The sequence below is a fragment of the Aspergillus undulatus genome, assembly GCF_047715775.1.
Source record: "Aspergillus undulatus strain CBS 261.88 unplaced genomic scaffold BDV17scaffold_70, whole genome shotgun sequence".
Taxonomy (NCBI): Eukaryota; Fungi; Ascomycota; class Eurotiomycetes; order Eurotiales; family Aspergillaceae; genus Aspergillus; species Aspergillus undulatus.
Window position 1 is genome coordinate 88,217 of NW_027396674.1, and position 12,993 is coordinate 101,209.

The following is a 12,993-nucleotide window of genomic DNA, read 5'->3' on the forward strand; positions in this document are numbered from 1 at the left end:
AGATATATGCCCGTGTTTTGAATTTAACTTTCCTATTTTTGACATTCAAATCAAAGTACATGGGGAGCCGATTTTTGTTTGAAAAGAGACCAAACGGAATGGAATATATCCTTCTCAGTCTCGCCTTTGCCACACCTCATTCAATTGCACGCTGACAATCCTAGAAGGATAGCTCGCTTACAACTGTTCTGCATCATTCTCTGATCGTATTTCCGAGTTTCCCAATATTCATTCGTGTAAATCTGTGGGCGTTACGCAGGAAAACGGGCCGAGTTCATTTATTTGCCGCCAAGGCTGGGGAAGTTCTTCTCGTCGACGGTGACGGGGGCGGGGCGCTCGCTGCGGGGGCCGTTACCACGACCGCCACGGCCGGAACCACGGTCGCCACGGCCAGCACCGCGACCACCACGGCCACCACCACGGCCGCGGGGACCGCTGCCCCCAGTGCGGGGAGCCTCGACAAAGCGCATGTCAACGTCAAGGAAGTTCTTCTCCTTGCGCTGCTTGCCGGCCTTGGTCTCCTTCTCCTTGCCCTGAATGTACTCCTCATCTTCGTTGCGCTTGAACTCTTTGGCGCTAGCCCACTTCTTGTCGGCCTTAGCGCCCTCGTTGGCAGCACGGACGGGCTTAGCGCTCAGGTCCTCACGAGCAGCCTTCTCGGCGAGGTAGTCGGCGAAGGACTTGGACTTGTCAGCGGGCTCCTCGGGCTCCTCAGCGGGAGTCTGGGGCTCGTTCTCATCGGCCTTGGCGATGTTGTCGGCGGCCTTCTCGTCGTCCCAAGTCTTCTCACCGTCCTGGTTACCCCAGCCCTGGTTGACCTGCTTGCGGGTGTCGCTAGAGCACGTGTTAAACATAGCCTCATTTTAAGAGCATGATGCAAGAACTTACGCCTGACCAGTGCGGGGCTGGCGGTCGCGGCGGGCAGGGCGTCCGCCACGCTCATGGCGGGGGTTGACGCCAGCCTCCTCAGTGGGCTTCTCACGGTTGTTGCGGCTACCGGCGTTGCGGTCACGGAAAGCTAAACGATTGATATTAGCCGGGTGCGACCCCGCGTGATGACTTCTTCACGACTCCAAAGATAGAGCCACATACCGGCCTCGTTGCCAGTCGCACGGTTGCCACGGCGGGGAGCAGCACCCTCGGGGCGAGTAGGGGCCTCCTTGGGAGCATCGCGCTTGCCATGTCGGGGAGCGGGCTTGTCGAGCGCCCTTGTGAGGGGCTCGGGCTCTCTGTTGGGGTCTAACTCGGGATCATTTCCTGCAATGCATAACAAAAGATCATGTTAGAATGGATTCCCGATCGATCAACGTGGATAAATAAGGGTTCGAGATTCGTATCACGCCACGAGTCGGATAGACTAGGACTCGAGGAGCAACGTGGGGGAGGTGGAATTACCAAGAAGCTCGTAAAGGTTCTAAATCAAGATCAATAGTTAGCATCATTTCAACTGGAAGACAATCTCCTCCATCCGATCGCGATCGAAGCTCAGACAGATGAAGAACAAAGCAAGCAGGAGCTCTAAATCCCCGCCAATGGAAGCTCCCCAAGTCAGACCGACTCGCAAACAATCCCAAAGTATCGAGATCGCCCATCACCGTAAAATTTCCTCCTCCAGAAACCCGCCTCGAGCTTTCTCTGGCGAAAAACACATCGCACAGCAACGTACCTTGGACCGGACGTCCGCCATGACGCCTGGGGTTATGAGGGGCCTTCCGGGGGAAGGCTCGCTGTTATCGCAGCAATTCGGTCCGGGAGCGCGGTGGGCGAGGAACGGAGACGAGGCAGGCAAAACCTCGACGACGGGAAAGTCGGTGTCTCACGTCTCCTTTCGGGGATGGAATGGGGATATTGAGGGAAGGGGTGACGGAGGTTTGGAGACGACGTTCCTCGTTTGTGGTTGTACCGCCCGAATCGGGTAAGGTGCGGATGGTTGCTAAGCGAAGCTGTGCAGAGAAGCGCTGATTGGCTGGCCACTTCTAGGGCTTAGGGTATTGGCGTCACCGGACCTGCAGATAACATCATAGAATCGATTTGAAGGACGTAACCGTTAGCTTCTGCCTATAAGGTATGTTGATGTCAAATGAGGATTATGCGGGTGAGATTGCGAGATTTACGTCATTATTGGAAGCTTCGACTTTTCTGGACTGAGTCCAGATCTCATACACCACGTCGGTAGAGAATACGCTGTATGCAGTATGTTTCATGGCACATGTACAATCATTGGGAAGACAAAAAAGCGCAGAAAAAGAAACCCTCGCCGTCAGACAAAGATGAATTCTGATAAAGAGTTGAGAGTACTCCGTAGAGCTCGTTATGCATCGGGCGCAGAACAAGCAGATATCGCATATAAGAACGTGGTCTCTGCCCTCAAATCGGACCACATAATCCGCCCATTTTTGTTTTCCTTTTCCGATAATGTTATGCTGAACGAGAAGTAAACAAAACCCAAACAGAAGCAAATGGTATCAACCACCCAACGCCAGTCAATGCTTCAAAGATTCAACTTTTATCTTATAGCCGTGAGCCCACGCTATGAACGAAGACATAGGAGATAAGGATCTGCTCTATAAGAACGAAGCAGAGGAAGAAAGGTAATTCAGAAAGACATATATATCGTCATCGGAAACCGTTCGAAAGTCATTGACGTGCGTTGCTTTGCTCGTAGCTGAACGGCGTCTGGAAGTGCATACTGGCGCTCAGTCCAAAGGGGTCGGCGTCTAGCATCGGCTCATAGTTTCCCATGATGGCGTTTGTATTGCCGTATGCTCCGTTGACACTTTCACCAGAAGGGTGGCTGTAAGGGTTCATGCTGTGAGAGTTCATAGAATGAGAGGAATTAGGGACCGAGCCAGTGGCATTGAAGCCCGACACGAAAGACGAGGCACCCACGGAAGACTCGTGCTCATCGTCGACCATGTCCGCTTGTGCATCATACTCTTGTTCTGGATACGGGTTAGCGGAACGAATTCACCGAGCGGTGACCAGTAAGTCCGACATACCTAGTTGATCATAGTGTTTCTGGAATGGCGATGGATAGTACGCAGAGGGGAGGCGGGGAGCTCGGGAGCTCATACCAGCCGACACAGCAGACTTAGGGTCAGTCGGCTCTGGTGCACCGACACTCATAGGAGGAGAGGTCTGGCTGATATTCCTCGAATGAGAAATCATATGCGACCGTGCGTGCTGCGCTTGGGCGTCGACGCCAACGGGCGACATCGCGCCCTGGAACCCGTAGCCCGGAGACTTGGTGTGGGACGGTGACGACACGTGAGACGGGGGCGTAGCTTGGAATTGAGGCGATGGGATACCGAAGCCTCCATCTCGAGAACCGGGTACATTGAAAGGTTCTTTCGGAGCAAGGCCACTGGGATGACGCTGGGCCGAGCTTCGGCTGATTGCAGCCTGTTGCAGGGATGTAGGCTTAGTGGCGATAGGGCTGGGCTTCCCCGGTCCATTGGGTGTCCCGGCCTTTAGGCGTAGTTCTGCCTGGACGTCGATTCCTAGAGTGGGTTAGCATATTTAGAAGAAAGCAAGGGGGGTAATAGGTGACGAACCTTTTTCAAGGAGAATGCGTTCGAGAAGAGAGTTCTTGTAACGCAGCATCAAGCATTCATCCGCGGCGGTGCGATGATTCTGCTGCAGGGTCTGCAGGGACTCTTCATTTCGCTTAATCGTGGACTCGAGCTGGCGGATGTACTCTGTGCGACGCTCGCGGAAAGCCGCCTGGGCCTGGCGATTGCGCTGCTTCCGCTCCTCGGAGGTCGCATAGATCTGACGGAGGTTAGTTAAGCACCGAGTAAGATTGACAGGATCGGGATGGAAGGATAAGGCTCATGGTAAACAATCAAAAGGAACTAAAGAATGGGGGGTGATAAGGATGATCAATGGAAATGATAAATGATAAAGAGGTGTGATGCGGGGCCCCGGACCGACCAGGGTTAAAGATAAAAAATGTCGTCGAAAAAGATAAGGCCAGCAAATGAGAGCAGCAGAAGAGATAAGTAGGGGAACTGTGCATAGATAAAGCGATAACCAAAGAAAAAGGGTATAAAAGGACCTCAACCCAAGATGGAAATGGTTCTTACGTACAGGTTTTCTTCCACCCTTTCGCTTTTGTGTCTGGGCGACGTCTTGCGTCAAGACTTCGCCCTCGGGATCAGGCGTTGAGACAGCAGAGCTGATTGAACCTTCGTTTAGGGGCTCGGACTTAGGGTTGACCTGGTCCATTGCCATATCATGGTGGTTCAGAATAGAGGCCTCGATCATAGAGACCATTTGTTGCTAATGAGGGGGGATATCTTCCTTGATGCTCTGGACGCTTTGCCCGTTTATCCCCCCTTTGCCGGTAAGAGGACGTGGTAAATTCCCCAGAACTAACTGGGGGGCAGATGGTGTGACCGGGGGACTATTATAAATGAAAAGCGGAAGAGGGGTATCGATGCAAGCGACAGCGAGCGCAACGACCAGCAACAGGCGACGGCGGGCTTCCGCGACAATAACGAAGCCGGATTGAAAAAAGGAATTTTCCCCGGCGGGGTCGAGATGGCAGTTCAGACGCAGGAAACGCGCGGCTGGCGGTTAAGGGACGTGCGAGGAGTCAAATTAGTCGAGAGCAAGATGGTGACATAAAGAAAACTGATTATGAGCAAGTGATAACCGGGGAGAGAGAGTCGAGAGTGGGAGGAAGAGAGAGGAAGAGTGGACGATGCGGGAAATTGTGAGGTAAAATTATTTCCTAAGGGAAAGCCAGGACTCGCCAGGTGAAGAGAAAGGGAAAAGCCCAAAAGGCGTCTTGTCCTCGTGGAAAAGTCCAGAGTAAGACTTAAGACAGCCTCCTTCTCTCTAATTAACCAAGGATCTGCTCTCTTGATTTTCTCTTAACCGCTGCTCTGGAGCGAAAATTGCTGGAGCTATGTTTTCTTCTGCTCTCGTCCCCAATAGTATTGGCTCTATATTGACCTTGGCTCTTGGTATTCTGCTGTCTATCGTCGATCTGATGAACTCATCCATTTGAAGAGATCAGGTTATTATTGGCTTTGCCTCTGCCCCCTTCGCACAAGCGTGAGGAGACAGTTACGACAGGCTTCGCTTCTTTTGCCCTCGGGCATGGCGCTAGGTCCACACTCACTACGAGCCTACGACGTTTCCCAGCCGATGATCCGCTCGAGTCCAGGAGGCGAAGGAGCTGGCCCGGGTAGTCAGTGCCACTCTGATGCGATGTGTTTCCTCTTCCAGGCAAAGGGTGGAGAACCCAGACACCGTGCCTGGCCATGTCGACCATGCGATGGAACGTGTGCAGAACAATCTTGACAGCCAGAGCACCCGCTTTTCCGGGTCCTCGACGCTCTCCAGACTCCCAATCCCCAGAGTTTAGATGCTTTACTCACGGCGTGCAAAGTGATACATCAACTGCAAATCATGAAGGATGACTTTCTGGATCTGATGGGGCCAGACAAGAGGGTGTCCGCGGAGAAGTGGTCAGCCTTGCAGAGTTTTTCTGTAACTGACAATACCGGCACACGCCCGCCCTTCACGTCCAGTCACCAGTCTCCTCTTCTTTCCTCTCTCAGGCCATCCTCCGGCCAAGTCCACGGGTCTGCTCGTATATTTCACGAGGAGTTCGGTTTGCTGTTGCCTCACGAAAGATAATTCGAGAAACCACCAGCTAGCTGTCGCCTCTCCCAGGACTTCCGGGGTCTCAGTTACCATACTGTACGTTGTATACAAGCGCCTCCCAGGAAACAGACCAGAAGAAGCAAACATGCAGCATGAATTCTAAAAGTAGAAGGGTGCAAATCCTGTTGGCTGATCGGCGAGGTCCGCCTGGGGAGATTGTGCCCATTGTTTCGTTGTCAACGGGAGCTCCGACCAACCTTGCTCCTCTTTTGACACCGACGCAATTCAGCAAAAGCAAATGTGCCACTGCCATCACGCGGACAGCCTCATCATATAGTACTGTAGGGTAGTCTAGTCCCACGTACATCATTGCGATGTCATCGGTGGTCTGTTTTCACTGTCTAGCACGGATCAAACTGGATGTCCATATCAAACATGCCAATCCAGGCCATTCTAGGCCAGTCGTTATGCTTGACAGGGGATCTCGGGAGGGGGAGGGGGAGGTATGGCCAATCCGGTCGGGGCATGCAGTAAGCCCATTACATTGAGGTTATACTCTCGTCCCCATATCCAAAACGTTGATACATATTATTCCAGCATAATATATCCTCTCCACGACACCAAAAAGTTGTAGGAGTATGCGCGCGCTTGAGAATGAAGCCACGATGCTGGCAGCTGGAGACAAACGAGCAGCCGCGGCTGTCGGTGTCGGTTCCCCGCCAAATCCACTGCTTCACATGAAATGATTCCCGACACAACCAGCGACTTCAGCTCAAGCGACTCAACGGAGAGACGCTCATATTATTTTCTTCTTCTTGAATATCGTTATCGTCAGCTATACTCTCGTCTGCTTCGTGATTCTTCGCCTGCGCGTCTAACCCGCTGCACTTTTCCCCGCTATGGCTTCATCCGCAACCCCTACCCCCGCGGCTGATTCACAATCTTCCCCTGAACAGACTTCACAACAGACAAATACAACATCGCAATCGGGGCAAAAGGACCAGACCTTAGCTGCAACTTCAGTAACTATCTCGACGGAAGCGCCTAAGCCTGAGCCCGCACAGCAAACGCAACCGAAGCAGTCGGTAGACGACGACGATGAATCAGACTTTGACGAGTTGGACGGTGGGTTTTACAGCAATCAAACAATCTACCTCACATCCAATTCTGATCAATTCACTAACTAGTTCATCTATAGAGGTTCTGGATGACTTCAAGCCCAAAGCCCCAGCAGACACTCCCGCTCCGCAGTCCATCGCAAACGCGCCCTCCGCGTCGGATGACTTTGATGAATCTGCCTTCATGAACCAACTGGAGAAAGACATGGCTAGTATGATGGGACAAGCAGCGCAGCAAGGCGGCCTCGAGGATCCAGCAGGTTTCGAGGATACAATCAATCAGGGCGCGGACGCATTTACGAAACAACTAGAGGAGAGCGGGATTGCGCCGGGCGACTTCATAAAGCAGCTATTGGCTGATGTTATGGCAGAAGATGACAAAGGACAGGGTCCGTCAGCGTCGGGGTCAGAGTCAATGGGCGCCGCCGGCGCATCGAAAACCGGAGACGAAAATGCCACGCCCGATTCATTCAACGACGCAATCCAAGCTACCATTAACCGGATGAAAGAGTCCGGCGACAAGGCTACGGCGGCTGCATCAGAAGACAACACAGACGATCTCATCGCGCAACTCCTCAAAGCCATGGAAGCTAGTGGCGGCGACGGCTCCGGCGGATACGAGGGCGACCTCACCAAGATTTTTATGGGAATGATGGAGCAGCTATCTAATAAGGATATGCTGTACGAGCCGATGAAAGAGCTAGACACAAAGTTTGGGCCCTGGCTTAAGGAAAATAAGGACAAGGGCAAAGTGTCTGAAACGGACATGGAGCGGTACCAGAAGCAGGCGAAGCTAGTAAAAGCAATCGTGACGAAGTTTGAGGAACCCGGATACACGGACGAGGATCCTAAATGTCGAGAGTATGTGTGGGAGAAGATGCAAGCTGTATGTCCTGCCATATCCTACCCATCTGGTGGAACGATACTAACACAATGAACATAGATGCAAGCAGCCGGAAACCCCCCAGACGAACTCGTTACTAACCCTTGGATGGACGACTTCAAGGGCGGCGGCATGCCTGATTGTCCGCAGCAATAATCACCTAGAGTACCATATCATGCCATGTCATACATACCCTTTGCAAAGCATCTGCTGTACATCTCGTCTTACTTGGACAGATTATCATATTCGATTCAATTATAACACAGTCCTTGGCATCTCTGTACATATACAGCTTGATATGCTCTATTTACTAAACCGTACTCCGCCTGAAGCCCATAACATCTGACCAGTACTCAAAAGACCGAAAGGCATCACAGACCCGAATGAGAAGTATTCCCAAGATGTATAACGCCGCATATGCACGCCCAAGCCAGTATCCACAAAAAAAAAGGTTCAACTCATACAGGCTAAGAGCAGAGTGGCAAGGTTCACCCCGACATTTCCATATCCATATCTCCAGCGGACTGCGAAGCATGATGGTCCGCCAAATCCATGAAGAGATCATCGTACTCGTCGTCGCTGAATGATGAAGTTGCACCTGATGCGTTGTAGCTTAGTACGTGCCCGGCATTTGCGTTTGCATTCTGACTCTCCATCCGCTCAACAAGCCCCATTTCCGCGGCGCGCTCTTGCTCAATGTACTCGTCTAGCGCTTGAATTTCTGCTTCATCTGCTTTCATCTTTGTTAGCCTCTTCTTCAATCAGATAGCAAGTTGGGGGGGTGGTAAGGGAAGAGACATACCCGCATCTTGAAAGCCCTCCCAACCATCCTCATCTTCAACAACCCCAAATATCCCTTGAATCTCCTCCGCGCGCCTCCTCATCTCCTCAACATACTCTTTCTGCTCCGCAACACCCTCAATATAAGCAAGGTGTTCTGAGCGCGCCTCAAACCGCCCGCTGTCACGGTCTTGCTTGACGCGATTCAAGAAGGCTTTGCGGCGGACGGAGCGCGCGCGCGGAGAGGTCGATGAGGCGAACGTTCGTTCTTGGGAGTGCGAGGTTAATGGGTTCGAAATTTGGTTTCTGTAGCGCGTTGCGTAGGTTTGGTTTTGGTTTGAAGTTGAGGGGGTTGGGGAGGTGGTGGCGTTGAGGTTGGGTGATTGTGGGAACGGCGAGGTCGTAGATTTATGTGCGGAAAGGAATTCGAACTTGGGTGGTGAGGGCGAGGGAGAAGGCGTGAACGCGAATATTGACGTCGGGGATTGGAATTGCGGCTGGTTTGGTGTTGAGAAGGTCGCTCGCGTCGTTGAGGATTGTCTGCGCGGCGAGAGCGGGGACGGACGAGCGGGTGTCCAGGGGTAATGAGAGGGATTGGGAACTGGCTGCATTTGTGCGAGTGTAGCGGACATGGCGATGTTCAGTAGAGAGTTGAACTGCTGTTATCTGCCTCTCTTCGGTTTATCGTGGTCGGTGGAGATTAAAGAGCGGAGCTCGGATCCGCGGAGAGTGAGACGGCGCGATATAAAGAAGCTGGAGGTGGCACGAACAATGCAATGAGATAACTTAAACAAACTTAGAGATGAGTTTGCGCTGACACCTCCAGGACTGAGCTAGGTATTTGTAGAGCAAAACAAGAATGGGCTGATAGATCGCGAAGGTGTGGCTGGAGTTCTTGTATAGCAGTCGCGTTCGAACATGCAGACTACGCGCTACCGCGTGCACACTAAACTATTTTGGGCTATACAGCATTCCTCAGGCGGCAAGGCAGCAAATATTTCTGAGTATAAACTTCAACTTCAAAGTTTTGGCATTTTAAAGGTCACAGACGAGGTCAAACTCTGCGTCATACGGTATCGTGGTCTGCGAAACTAATACTGGCTCTGCTTGCGTCGTATCTGGTGCTGCTGAGTATGTTTCTGTTGCATCAGACTCGTCCGTTATATCTTGTTCCGCTGATTCTTGTTCAGTTTCTGATTCCGATTCTGCTGTGTTCGAGTCCATTGTGTCTGAACTGGTTGTGTCTGAGCCATCATCTGAGGCCGACTCAGTGGCCGCAATGTTCGCAGTGTCTGCAGTATCTGCAGTGTTCGCGGCGCTTGATTCTGTTATACCCGACTCCGCTGCATCGGAGTCTGCTGCATTTGATTCCGTTTCGTCCATGTCCGTATCCGATTCTGTCGAGTCTGACCCCGTGGTATCTGAAGTATCGTCCGAGACGACGCTCATCGTGGTATCCCCATCTCCCACGGCCGGTGGATCAGCTATGCAGTCATCTGCGTTCAGAGATTAGACAACTGTGATCATCCCTGAATAAGACAGTCTAGCCTCACTCTGCTGGTTCTGGCAGTCCTCGAGCGAGAATGACGCCGAGCTATCCGTGTTGGCAGCCTATGTCCATCCCGTCAGCTGTCTTCAGCTGGGTATCATATGATACTCACCAATTGGCAGCTATCATACTGAATATTGCAGCTTCACGGGAAGGGCAATGTTAGTATCACTTAGGATCTACCCGGGCCATAGCCGGGAAACGTGAGGTGTTTACCTTCTCTGAGCTGCAGAGTCATAATCCGCCTGTCTCAGTAAGCATACAGAATTTCCCAACCGAAGCAACAGGTATCAGCCATGGCCGGACCGAAATCCATGTTCGGACCAACGCGAAGGAGCGGACTCACAAATGTATTCCCGTCTACAGCATAGGGTCTTTCAGAGTCGCCCGTCTCAGTGATCTACGAACGTCATTAGCATAGCCTGTTCATAAACGTCCGAGGCTGCAACCTCGAAATGAAGGCAATACTCACCGTCGGTGTAGAACCACCCAAGATCCCCGCCTATACAAGCCAATGGAGTTACTAAATGACCACTGTCCATTATGTGGATCTTGGATAGCCTATACATACCCGCCGAACCAAATGTGGACTTGCGACCTCATACACAATCCCCAATGGGTCGAATGCTGAAGCGAAAATGGAAGAGGCGAGCCAAAGGTTTGCGAGGATACGCACTGTCCCGCGCGTCGTCATCGCTGTCAGTGCGCCGCAGATTCGAGACCTTGGGAGTGGATGATTGGCAAGGAGTGTTTGCTGGGATTTGACAAGGAGCAACTGAGGTGCGGTGGGTGTAGACCAAGTACACCTGGACAGCAATAATGGGTAGGCGCAAGGGAACGACTCGAGGAGCGAGATTCCTGCATTAACGCCAGCGTGACCGATGGCGATGTTTTGGCTTTGCTGGGCAGAGAATCCTTCCGGTTCTGAAGCGGGGGCTTGCTTCTTGTTTCATGATTGAGTCCCTGGTCTGGTTGCTGGGCGCTTAGTAGTTTTGGACTAGATTAGGCTCTGAGCCATTGAGTATTGTTTACGGAGTAGGATAAGCTGATAAAATTATAGAATATTTCTGTTCAGGTTAAATACATACGTATGTAGACTCAATTAGAGCGTGTGCTTTTCTGGCTGAGCGCCAGCCGAGGCGGCGGGCTCAAGATTTTGAGAATAGGAACAGGTGAGATGAACAAGGCATAGCTCACTGAACCGCTGAAAGATGGATAAAAGATGTATACTTCGAAGGGGGAATCAAGATGGTGACCAACCATAAATGCTAGCAAAATCGCAAAAGGAGAGAATGTGGTCTTCTGAGGGAATGACGTGGTCTATAGGTAAAAAGGTGCAGGAGCTGAAAAACGAGTAGCAAAAAAATCAGAGAAAATCGACTCGGAACAAATCCAGCAAGTCCTCGCCCAAAAGCGCCAATATAACTGCGTGATAATCGTACAGACTTTATACAAGTCGATGAGTGTATGAGCACTGAGAATTATGTAGCGATTTTTGGTCCTGTCGATAGCCGTACTCAGTACGCTAACGGCGAGATTATTTCGGCCCAGTCTAGAAGTTTGAAGCGGCGTTGACAGGGCCAGGGTTGTGATATTGATCGAGGGTAGACCTGAAGGGAGTACCGCCAGCGGCAGGGCTGGGAGCCTTCTCACGGACGCCAGAGCCGACAGCGGTGCCGCTCATGAGGTCGGCGGCATCATCGTCACCAGCAGCACGTCTCCGGGCGCGGATTCTCCAAGCAACAACACCAACAGCACCAATCAAGATGGCACCGCCGACACCGACGACAACACCAATGATGATCTTCTTCTGGTTAGAGCTCAGACCGGAGTCACCAGAATCGTCAGATGATCCGCTCAGCCCTGGGGACTCTGTGGATTCACTGGCTTCAGAGTTGGTGCTGGTGAACGTTGTAGGAACAGGTGTTCCATCGATGGTCTGAGTAGTAGTAATGGTAGTCACATGAGGAGTCTGTGTGGTAGAAGTAGCGGAGTCATCATCGTCGCTGGTGCTGGTGCTGGTGGTAGTGGCGTCGGACGTGTTGGAGTTGTCGGTGGTAGACGTGGGGTCCTCGGTGGTTGTGGTAGGGTCCGCCGTTGTGGTAGTTGTAGTGTCGGGGTCCTCTGTCGTGGTGGACGTGGCCGTGGATGTTGGCTCCTCCTCCGTGCTAGTCTCTGTGCTGGTTGGCTCGGTGGTGGATGTAGCAGTGTCTGTCGTCTCGGTGGCTGTATCCGTATCCGTATCCGTCGCGGTTTCGGTGGGAGTAGAGACAGTGTCGTCGGTGGTCTGCGTCACAGAGTCTGTGACTTGGGTGCTCTGTCCTGCGACCACAGCCACGAGGGACAGAGAGTATAGGAAGAGAGGGAGAGCGGTCAAACGCATGATGGGCTTTTCAGACGCTGCAATCGAGAATTTGGATGATCAACGACCGAGGGACCGAGCCGGATGATGAAGAGTGATGAAGTGAGTCGAGTCTCGCGTAAACCTGAGGCTGACGATTACACTGTAGGATTTGCGGGTGGCGAGAAAACGGAGAACTAAACGATGGTATGACTCCCTGATGGTGCAGAGAGGCCGGTAGGCAAGGGATGATGCGAAGTGTGTAACGAACGACTATTGCCTGGATGGGAAACGTGGAGGCAATAATGAGACGGATGAAGGTTGGGGATTGAGATGGAGGAAAGGATCGTAAGGAAGGGTGGGATGAACGGAAGGAGAGGATAAAAGGGCGGCGTCAGACTGGAGGAGAGTCACGGACACGGAGGACAACGCAGCTGGAGACGGGAAGAAGCCCTGCCATTCCCAGCTGGGAAATAATGCGCACAACATAAAGCGCCAGGACTGCGCTAGACTGCTTTGGTGCTGGCCTTTGCAGGCTCTTTCACGCCAGATCATGGGTCGTCTGTTGACTAGCGCAGGCACTAAAAGGTCTTTGTGGCCATTCAGGGCTCGTCGCGTGAGACATCTTCTCCTGACCTCGAGGCAGTGTCTGGCGACGTCGTTTGTCAGCTGTCACCGCTCGACAAAGTTCAGAACTGACGCTTTG

General features: G+C 52.3%; 6 protein-coding genes across 6 annotated transcripts; 1 reads left to right on the top strand and 5 right to left on the bottom strand.

The window, feature by feature from the left end:
• Positions 1-278: 278 nt before the first annotated feature.
• On the bottom strand, positions 279-1,687 carry stm1 (putative telomere and ribosome associated protein Stm1; the record flags this gene model as incomplete). Its single annotated transcript, XM_073763080.1, has 5 exons — positions 279-834; positions 889-1,018; positions 1,093-1,257; positions 1,396-1,414; positions 1,667-1,687. 5 exons carry the CDS (start codon positions 1,685-1,687, stop codon positions 279-281), a joined length of 891 nt encoding a protein of 296 aa, XP_073611156.1.
• An 850-nt stretch (positions 1,688-2,537) lies between these two features.
• On the bottom strand, positions 2,538-4,638 carry BDV17DRAFT_219243 (uncharacterized protein). The gene is made up of 4 exons (XM_073755566.1): positions 4,090-4,638; positions 3,555-3,771; positions 3,000-3,500; positions 2,538-2,942 (listed from the first exon to the last, which is right to left on the bottom strand). The coding sequence occupies exons 1-4, from the start codon at positions 4,273-4,275 to the stop codon at positions 2,638-2,640; spliced, it is 1,209 nt and encodes a 402-aa protein (XP_073611157.1). The 5' UTR covers positions 4,276-4,638; the 3' UTR covers positions 2,538-2,637.
• Positions 4,639-6,275: 1,637 nt separating this feature from the next.
• pex19 (putative peroxisomal membrane protein receptor Pex19) lies at positions 6,276-7,887 on the top strand. The gene is made up of 3 exons (XM_073755569.1): positions 6,276-6,741; positions 6,815-7,620; positions 7,678-7,887. The coding sequence occupies exons 1-3, from the start codon at positions 6,516-6,518 to the stop codon at positions 7,771-7,773; spliced, it is 1,128 nt and encodes a 375-aa protein (XP_073611158.1). The 5' UTR covers positions 6,276-6,515; the 3' UTR covers positions 7,774-7,887.
• Position 7,888: 1 nt separating this feature from the next.
• BDV17DRAFT_219027 (uncharacterized protein) lies at positions 7,889-9,304 on the bottom strand. Its single transcript, XM_073755562.1, has 3 exons — positions 9,168-9,304; positions 8,420-9,117; positions 7,889-8,350 (listed from the first exon to the last, which is right to left on the bottom strand). Exons 2-3 carry the CDS (start codon positions 9,027-9,029, stop codon positions 8,106-8,108), a joined length of 855 nt encoding a protein of 284 aa, XP_073611159.1. The 5' UTR covers positions 9,030-9,117; positions 9,168-9,304; the 3' UTR covers positions 7,889-8,105.
• BDV17DRAFT_218914 (uncharacterized protein) lies at positions 9,256-11,069 on the bottom strand. The gene is made up of 7 exons (XM_073755560.1): positions 10,518-11,069; positions 10,419-10,448; positions 10,293-10,346; positions 10,163-10,191; positions 10,059-10,089; positions 9,951-10,008; positions 9,256-9,893 (listed from the first exon to the last, which is right to left on the bottom strand). Exons 1-7 carry the CDS (start codon positions 10,638-10,640, stop codon positions 9,433-9,435), a joined length of 786 nt encoding a protein of 261 aa, XP_073611160.1. The 5' UTR covers positions 10,641-11,069; the 3' UTR covers positions 9,256-9,432.
• midA (putative cell wall protein) lies at positions 10,877-12,444 on the bottom strand. Its single transcript, XM_073755561.1, has one exon. It carries the CDS (start codon positions 12,327-12,329, stop codon positions 11,499-11,501), a length of 831 nt encoding a protein of 276 aa, XP_073611161.1. The 5' UTR covers positions 12,330-12,444; the 3' UTR covers positions 10,877-11,498.
• Positions 12,445-12,993: the final 549 nt, after the last annotated feature.

Bases quoted from the DNA above. Each gene is read 5' to 3' on its own strand.
- BDV17DRAFT_219243 (XM_073755566.1), bottom strand. From the start codon at position 4,275: ATGGTCTCTATGATCGAGGCCTCTATTCTGAACCACCATGATATGGCA. The intron at 3,772-4,089 runs GTACGTAAGAAC...AACCTCCGTCAG, and splicing joins GAAAGGGTGGAAGAAAACCT to ATCTATGCGACCTCCGAGGA. The intron at 2,943-2,999 runs GTATGTCGGACT...ACCCGTATCCAG, and splicing joins GAAACACTATGATCAACTAG to AACAAGAGTATGATGCACAA.
- pex19 (XM_073755569.1), top strand. From the start codon at position 6,516: ATGGCTTCATCCGCAACCCCTACCCCCGCGGCTGATTCACAATCTTCC. The intron at 6,742-6,814 runs GTGGGTTTTACA...GTTCATCTATAG, and splicing joins AGACTTTGACGAGTTGGACG to AGGTTCTGGATGACTTCAAG. The intron at 7,621-7,677 runs GTATGTCCTGCC...CAATGAACATAG, and splicing joins TGTGGGAGAAGATGCAAGCT to ATGCAAGCAGCCGGAAACCC.
- BDV17DRAFT_219027 (XM_073755562.1), bottom strand. From the start codon at position 9,029: ATGTCCGCTACACTCGCACAAATGCAGCCAGTTCCCAATCCCTCTCAT. The intron at 8,351-8,419 runs GTATGTCTCTTC...CAAAGATGAAAG, and splicing joins GGAGGGCTTTCAAGATGCGG to CAGATGAAGCAGAAATTCAA.
- BDV17DRAFT_218914 (XM_073755560.1), bottom strand. From the start codon at position 10,640: ATGACGACGCGCGGGACAGTGCGTATCCTCGCAAACCTTTGGCTCGCC. The intron at 10,192-10,292 runs GTGAGTCCGCTC...TTACTGAGACAG, and splicing joins CTGTAGACGGGAATACATTT to GCGGATTATGACTCTGCAGC. The intron at 10,009-10,058 runs GTGAGTATCATA...GGATGGACATAG, and splicing joins AGTATGATAGCTGCCAATTG to GCTGCCAACACGGATAGCTC.
- midA (XM_073755561.1), bottom strand. From the start codon at position 12,329: ATGCGTTTGACCGCTCTCCCTCTCTTCCTATACTCTCTGTCCCTCGTG.